The sequence below is a fragment of the Poecilia formosa genome, unplaced genomic scaffold (assembly GCF_000485575.1).
Source record: "Poecilia formosa unplaced genomic scaffold, Poecilia_formosa-5.1.2 Scaffold467, whole genome shotgun sequence".
NCBI lineage: Eukaryota > Metazoa > Chordata > Actinopteri > Cyprinodontiformes > Poeciliidae > Poecilia > Poecilia formosa.
The window spans coordinates 61,437-69,691 of record NW_006800406.1 but is presented as its reverse complement, the minus strand read 5'-3'; the positions used below and the strand labels follow the sequence as shown (position 1 = coordinate 69,691).

Here is an 8,255-nt window from a genome sequence, read left to right as displayed (position 1 = left end):
CACCAGATTGGGGGCTCATCCGGGATGCCAAATTGTTTTCCCTCTCAGGCTTGTATGATGGAACCATGCATGGGGCAAGCTGGAACACCTCACTGAAGACAGCCATGGTGCTCCAGCTTGGATTACTGATAGGCCAGTGCCTTAGTGTGAAGGAAGACAGAGGGTGATAGGAACCACAAATCCTTTCCTTAAACTCCCTCTGGCCATTCATAAATCACCAGTTGACCGTGCCATGTCCAGTGAAGATGAGATCTTATACAGAGAAGAAACCACAGGAGGCATGGATGAAACTCAGCAAAGTTGACATAGAGCACTGTGTTTAAAATTTACATTGGTTTGAAACACATTATGTGATGAAACCTGTCCAATGCATGGTACTGTTAAGAAGTTATGTGTGTCAGGCTGTGCTTTGCGCTGCTGTAGTTTTGCTGTATCGTTACCTTACATGCCCCTACCAGATAGTTGCACACATTTCCTGAAAGTTCCTCATACCCTCAAGCAACAAGGAAAATGTTATATGTCATTTACTTGAATAACGCTTTATCAAGTCCAGATGATTTCTCAGAATCTGATGGAGGGCTGCAAAGTGAGGTGGTTGTTAGCACTGCTGTATTCCAGCAAGAAAGTCATGGGTTCAAATCATGGTAAGCTTTTCTGTGTGGAGTTTGTATGTTCTTTCCATGGCTAAACAGCCATGTTTAGTTAATTTGTCTGTGCATGGTTGTTTATCTTGTGTGTCTATGTGTTGTCCTGTGATGGACCCACGTCTCGTCCAGAAACCACTGGATATTAACACCAGCCGTAATGATCCTTGTTTCTACAAGGATCCTATTAGCTGCCGACATGCATTATTAATCTATTCATTCAACGTATAAATGACTGTTAGGAGATCCACCAGGTGACCTATTTCAGGTCATATTTGTTGTTACTTCTACACTTCCTGTTTCTGCCAAATAATTAACAGATCTTAATTTTACCTGGAGTGTATTGAACTAAATTTGTTTCACTTACAAGAGAAATCCAGTTAATTATGTTGACTTCTAATCTTTTGATGACATTTGTATTTAAACGGCTGCATCAGACATGAGGAGAGATGAAACAGCCTCACTTACACCTGAGAATTGAAGTCAACGCTCTTGACTTGGTTTCTAACAGTTTTTGGACTTACGAAAGAAATCTGTTGAGGCAGAACATCAATAAATAAAACAGAAATGGTTTTGGTCTTACAGAAGTAAATTAGCATTTTGGTTAGCTGCATCCAGTAACCTGTAGGATAACTTCAGGCTTTAAAGGGGCAGTATTATGCATTTTCCAGCCACATGGTGCTATTTTAGAACACAGTTACCTAAATATGTTAACTTCAGTTGTTATGAAAATGTTATATATATCAAATATGGCTTGAAAGAAATTTCACTCTATAATGTACCACCTTGAAATTGGGCCTCTGTCACTTTAAAAACTCTGCCTTCAAGAAGTCATCACAACATGGCTCCTCCAGTAACCCTTTGACTACATTTTTACCAGCATTGTACTGAGAAGGAGTTAGTAAAATGAGTGTAGTTCTACCAGGTGTTTACCAATTGCTGCTGTCTGAAGGAGCACGCAGTGCAGAGCACTCCACCGCTCACTGAGTTTCACGTGAGCATTTGAAACGTGAGCGTTTCAAAGAGAAACGCTCACATTTCTTTTTACGGCAGAAAGGTGGAAACTGCAGCTCTGAGGAGGAACTATGTCTCGAAGGCAGAGCTAGGTCCACCCAGGTGTTTTGCATAACTGAATGGTTGCCATGGAAGATTAAAGGATTTCTCAAACATGCATGAAATAATCAAGAGAACAGTTCAGTTATGTTTTTATAACATGATGTAAAGCTCAAAAAAGCCAATTTTTCTTAATACTGCCCCTTTAAATTACACCTAGAAGTGTCCGAAATTCCTTTGGGCTCACAGGAAGTAGAGTTGTTCTTTAGGAATTTGAGTTGCTCATAAAAGAAGAGCCTCCACATTCCCTGTTTACAAGTAGCTGATTATGCAAGTACACACACACATACATGCACACACACCCAGACACACGCATACACACCCACCCACACTAGGGCTGCTTAATCGCTTTAAACAAACTGGAGTCTCCTGGTTTAACCTGTTTGAAGCCTGGGGACATGCAGTTCCTGTTAAATGTGTTGAAAACGGTTAGAGATGAGTCCAATCCCAAGTCTTTGACATTGTGACATCTTCAGTTGGAGTGCTCAGTCTGTTTTTAATGAACATAAAAGTTTACAACTGATAAGAGTCGTTTTCCAAGGAGAGTTATAATTTGATGTCACACAGAATCTCATGAAGGGAGTGTGACTGTAACAGGCTAGCTGCTGCCTCACCAGATGTCTGGATGGATGACTTCCTCTAGTGTGTTTATATTTCTGATTGCTCTCATATTGGACTGCAGCTGATGATATCACTGACACTTTCTTTTTGTGAAGACACTCTGCACTAAGAATGTTCGATATGGAAAGGAACAGAGAACCCAGCTGAAATTCTAAATTCAGTCCAGGGATGGCCAGAGATATAATAAGGTTGATTCGGACCTTGTGCTGATCTAGGAGCCCAAACAGAACTTGAATTTAAAAAGACCACTTTGATCATGGATCAGTTGTACACAGTTTTAATGAGGAAAACATACATAGTTTTAAGTTATAGTGTTATGATTTCTATGTTTTTTTTTTGTTTTTTTTTTGCTTTTTGTTACACCTGAACGTTTTCAATCACCAAACAACTTTTATTATCATACTGAGATAACTTTACTACAGACAAAAGGCAGTTTCCAAATGACATTTTTTTATGGTAAAAAATTTTATCCACACCAACCTGGCCCTATTTTAAAAGCTACCCCCTAAAGCCCAATAATTGTTTATTCCATCTTTGGCAATCACAACTTGCGACAGACTGGCAACCTGTCCAGGGTGACCCCGCCTCTCTCCCGAATTGTCTCACTGGAGGTAGGCACCAGCACCTCCCCCCCGACCCCACTGGGGATAAGACTGTACAGAAAATGGATGTATGGATGGATGGATGCTAACTTTCTGGGCGAGAGGCGGGGTACACCCTGGATGGGTCGCCAGTCTGTCGCAGATCCATCCATACATTGTTGGCAAAAAACAAATCAAGACATGAGATACTGCTTTTTTAGATCTTTTGGCCTACATCATGTCTTCAGACAGACATAGGCTAGATGTTAATTCTGCCAATTCCTTAACTGACAGAATTAAGGAATTCAAGTGAAATTCTGCTTACCTAATGCAACATTGCTCTGGGACTGTTTTGTTCGCCACTTAAAAACAAATACAACATGTGCTAATATATATTATTTTCATTAGAATCGATTCCAGGAAAGAGGAGGACATTTCTGTCTCTGCTGATAATCTTGTAAATCAAAAAGCAATTTAAATGAGCAAATGACTTCCAAGAAAATTCATTCTGAAACTACCCCCACATGTGACCAGATTTAAAAATAAGTCAGGCAGCTTTGGGCGACATCTTTTCCCTCCCTCCTCCAACCCTTCTTGTGTCCTTTGCCCTCAGTGTTTTCTCGGCGCTCACAGCTCTTATATTCCTACATCTCAGTGTGGGTGATAATGTGGCGTCTGCATTTCTGTCCCTTCATAGATTAACCACGCTTTTGTCGAGTGGGTGGGGGTCGAACAGGAGGGGGCACAAAGCAAAGCCCCTCCCTGCTGCTGAGCCGGGGGTTTTAGCGTGACCCCTCATCAGGGGAGGCTTTAAAAGGGTGGGGGCGCGTGGCTCCTCTCACTCTGACAACAGGACCTAAGGGCATCAGAGCAAGGTGAGTCCCCTGTCCCTCAAACAGCCAGGGCAAGCCTGACCAGGGTGCAACAGTTGCATGTATTCAAACCCCTGCTTTATCCCAGACATAAAAACAGCAGAGCTGTATGGGCCCCAGGGCCCGAAGGCCATCACCACACCCAACGGGTGAGATAAAGAGCAACGGTGGCGGTTACATCTCAATGCCTGCAACATTTTCAGGGAGGAAATGGACAGAGAATTTGATAAACAGATAGAATGGGTGGAGAGAGGGAGCCAAAAGTAGACAACAATTAATGAATGCCAACACTTCTGGTGTTACGGTCCAGTGGACCGGCATCCTGACCACAGTGGAGGAGATTTTCAGGATTTCCACACATGCAATTGCTGTACACTTGGGCCATTCAAGAAACTATCTCATTGAGGTGTAGAATGAAGTGCTGAAGTAAGGCAGGTCAGGTTTTCTCCTAATGTTCCCTCCTGAGTGACTATCTTCAAGTTTTCCAAGCTGTTGCCATGGTTTTATTTCTCTACACTCAGATGAAAGCATGGACTCTCTCAAACTGTGTGCACTGACCTCCTGCCTTTCTTGGTAGCATTGTCAGAGTAGGTCTCTTCTTCTTTCTTCCAGACAAGATGACTCACCACTGCACCAAGTTCTCCGGCCACTGGAAGGTGAGTCCACAGGTGTTGGAGTAGACTACGACATCACCTGACCTTTTTCAAACCGTTATGCTATCACAAAGATGGGATTTCCTCTGGTAGCCCCAAAGATTGAACAAGCAAGCAAAATGAACAGTCTCAAGCCTTAACATTGTTTGGTTAATGTGATTTTGTTTGCCTTGTTGTGAGTTTAGGAGATAGTTTGTGATTATGGGTCCATAGTAGCCTCTTCATAGCCTGTTGTCGTCTCCCTCACAGATTATTGTCTACGATGAGGAGTGCTTCCAGGGCCGCCGCCACGAGTTCACCTCCGAGTGCTGCAATGTGATGGAGTTCGGCTTCGAGAGTGTGCGCTCCCTCAGGGTGGAGAGCGGAGCGTGAGTACATCTGCTCGAAGAGGGCAGCACAAACTTCAGCACTGTCATAAAAGTCGATGCTGGACAGCAGAATTAGCACTCTGAGATTTGCCCGTACTAACAGAGAGCTGCTTTCCCTTGCTTCGTCCCAGCTGGGTGGGTTATGAGCACGCTTCCTACCAGGGACAGCAGTTCATCCTGGAGAGGGGAGAGTACCCCCAGTGTGATGCTTTTGGAGGCAGCAATGCCTATCACATCGAGAGGATGACTTCCTTCAGACCTATCGCCTGTGCTGTAAGTCTCCACTCATCAGTTGCTTAGGGGAAAGTTGTTGTCTGTAAAATTGTGACAGGTAATTACTTTGGATGATAACTTTAGACCTGTTTGACCAGACCAACAACTTGAGTGTTTCTGTTTTTCTACTTCTCCCACCCTTATACGCCCCCTCTACAGAACCACAGAGAGTGTCGTATGACTATCTTCGAGCGTGAGAACTTCATGGGCCGTAAGGGTGAGCTTAGTGATGATTATCCCTCCCTCCAGGCCATGGGCTGGTGCAACAATGAAGTTGGATCTTTCAGGGTCCAGTCAGGAGCGTGAGTGTTCCCAGCTACTTTCCTGTCCAGTTCTTTTTATATACATATATATATGTATATATTCTGCTTGGATTTTTACACAACCACTTTTGGACTTACTTTCTCCTACCCTACCCCTTCACCCTCCACAGATTTGTCTGCTACCAGTACCCTGGTTATCGTGGCTACCAGTATATCATGGAGTGTGATCGTCACTGTGGGGAGTACAAACACTTCAGGGAGTTTGGCTCCCACTGCCAGACCCCTCAGATCCAGTCCATCCGCCGTATTCAGCAGTAACAGCCCACTCACGAAATGAACCCGATTTCCTGTTTGACCCTTCACCCACGACCTCTTCTGGCTTCTGATGCTGAATAAACTGTTTTTCTTAAATCCTACTGATTTCCACCAGTGTATCTGGTTATCTGAGGAACACGTTCCACATTTTTGCTCATGATTTTGATGAAATATGTTCACTTCTTCCCCGGTCAAATGATGGTGTTCAGGGCAACTAATTGCAAAAGTGGAAAAGAGTCCAATAAAGAACCCAGTAAATGGTTTATCTTATATTTTCTAGGTTTGTTTTTTGTAAAATAGAAAAGTAAAGTTTCATGACGGATTTTATCTGAGCAGTTTTTTAACCTCCTAAACATTTTTTTTAATTATTCAGTTTGGACATTTATGAAGCAGACCTATTTAATGTTGTTTTTAGTACCTCAAAGGTTTGCGAAAATTAAAAAACAAATTGTTTCAAAATTCTTTTAATGTGTTTCTGATATTTACAAAATGGATTAATAGAAAAATCTGATCATTTTCTCGGAGCTGACCCATGTCTGAGTGGGGACAGAAGCAGAGTTTTATTTGGGAAACTCTGACATTCAAGACGATTAACTAATAGAAAACACGAACAGCAGACGCATGCAGAGAATTTAGTAAGATTTAAACATTGTATTTCATTAGGACTTTAACACAACTATGAAACTGTTAGCTTCCCTTTTGGCTAACTGTTACAACATTTCAATTTCAATAGTCCTTTTCAACCTTTAAGAAAGAATTGGATCCTTTTTTTATTGTATGCTCATTTGTGGTAAACTTAACTTTAAATGGAAAGTTTACTTCAAGCATTTGATTTCTGCATAAAAAATCAAATGCTCTGATTTTCTTGATGGCTTTTTGGCCCTAAAGGCCAGCGTGCTTTACTTCAGTCTGAGCCGGTTCTGCATTTTGTGACAATAAACAAATACAAACAAGTGTTAGCATCAGCCTTTAATAAAACACTTAGTCTATAAACATGCATTATAAAAGACAATTTTTGATTAAAAGAAATATTCATCTTTTCAGATCTTCAACTAATAAATAGATTAGTACTGTCATTTATTAAAACTGAAACCAAGCTTAGTATTTCTTTAAGGTCCAACAGCTGTGTTTTAATGTTTCTGCATGTTCTATAAGCCAACAGATTAACACTACAGAATGTGTCTAATTTTTCTTACTTAACAATAGGACTGTGGTAAGTTATTATTTTAGTAATTGAGTATTCAATTAATTATTCTGATGTTTGGTCAATTATTCAAATAAAAATTTTGATAAAGTAAAATATTTGTAAATACTGCCATAACAGCAGTATTTATAAATACTGCTGTTATAGGTATCAACATCGGCCCAATTGTTCATATTTGAGCATCCCTACACTTACGTTTCTGTAGTTTAGAAAGCTAACCTGTAACAATAATAGCTGACTTTTTTTAGTTAACCTGGACAAAAATTATACAAAAATCCAAAATTATATTCAGTTTAATAATATAGAGCCAGACTCACAGACATTTATTGAAAGAAAAAAAAAGTCCATACTCCAGTTTTTAGTTTACGTACTCATCTTCAGAACTCTCACTTTGCACATCCATTCACAGGTTGTCTGTCCATGATGTGAATGACTGGGTTTGGTTCCTCCAGTGTGCTCCGTTGCCCATTTGTTGCGACCGGGATGGAGGTAAATTTATTTTCCGGTTTGTCCGTGAAGCTACTCTTACCTTAAGCATCAACTACAGCACACCAACCAGCTGTGTTCAGTTTATCCACTCACCTTTATACATACACCCACTGTTTGTTTTGAACCAGCCACTAGTCAGCAGCTTTGGGAGAAGAAAGGTTGCCAGACTCCAGGCATCGCACCAGTCAACTTAAAGATGCTTATTGATCCCCTGAAAAATGATAAAAACCTTGACATTATCATAAATCAACAAAATGCCCACGTATTCCCCGGACCAAACTTAAAAATTGGACGTTATGCTGCTAACATTAGCATTCGTTTACATCTCATAAGCGAAGTAAAAGTGTTGTGCAACACAAATAATCACTGGAAGATGGTGCTCTGAATAAAAAAACATAATTTAATGAAGCTTCAAGGCAGATTATTTACCTCAAGGAATTTAATTATCGAGGTACTCTGATCATTTGAGAAAATATTCCAACCATTTGAAACAAGGATTTGACTTTCACTATTATAGATTAGTTCAAGCTATTTCACTTTATCGTCTTATACTTTAACATTTAATTTTTACACAAACACAGCTGAACACATCAATGGGATAAAAATATTGATCTCTGAATGTCTAACTTAATTTCAAAGTGTAACTATAATATGCTTAAGCATGTTTAGTTTTTATACATTTGACCTCCACAGAATTACATTCAGATTAACCTCTTTAAGATTTGATGGATTTGGAAAATTATTGTTGGATTACATTTGATTGCGTTTCCAGTTAAAATGACTCTCTAATCAGCAAAGCGGTAATGAGAAATATCAGCCTTGGCTGAGAGTGTCAGAAATCTGAATGATTTCTGAATGT

The 8,255-nt window shown here is 40.4% G+C and overlaps 1 protein-coding gene across 1 annotated transcript; it reads left to right on the top strand.

The window, feature by feature from the left end:
* Positions 1-3,768: 3,768 nt before the first annotated feature.
* Positions 3,769-5,966, top strand: cryba4 (crystallin, beta A4). Its single transcript, XM_007578098.2, has 6 exons — positions 3,769-3,834; positions 4,444-4,487; positions 4,734-4,852; positions 4,984-5,125; positions 5,285-5,427; positions 5,559-5,966. Exons 2-6 carry the CDS (start codon positions 4,449-4,451, stop codon positions 5,704-5,706), a joined length of 591 nt encoding a protein of 196 aa, XP_007578160.1. The 5' UTR covers positions 3,769-3,834; positions 4,444-4,448; the 3' UTR covers positions 5,707-5,966.
* The last annotated feature ends 2,289 nt before the right edge of the window (positions 5,967-8,255 follow it).

Bases quoted from the DNA above. Each gene is read 5' to 3' on its own strand.
- cryba4 (XM_007578098.2), top strand. From the start codon at position 4,449: ATGACTCACCACTGCACCAAGTTCTCCGGCCACTGGAAG. The intron at 5,126-5,284 runs GTAAGTCTCCAC...CCCCCTCTACAG, and splicing joins TCAGACCTATCGCCTGTGCT to AACCACAGAGAGTGTCGTAT. The intron at 5,428-5,558 runs GTGAGTGTTCCC...CACCCTCCACAG, and splicing joins TTCAGGGTCCAGTCAGGAGC to ATTTGTCTGCTACCAGTACC.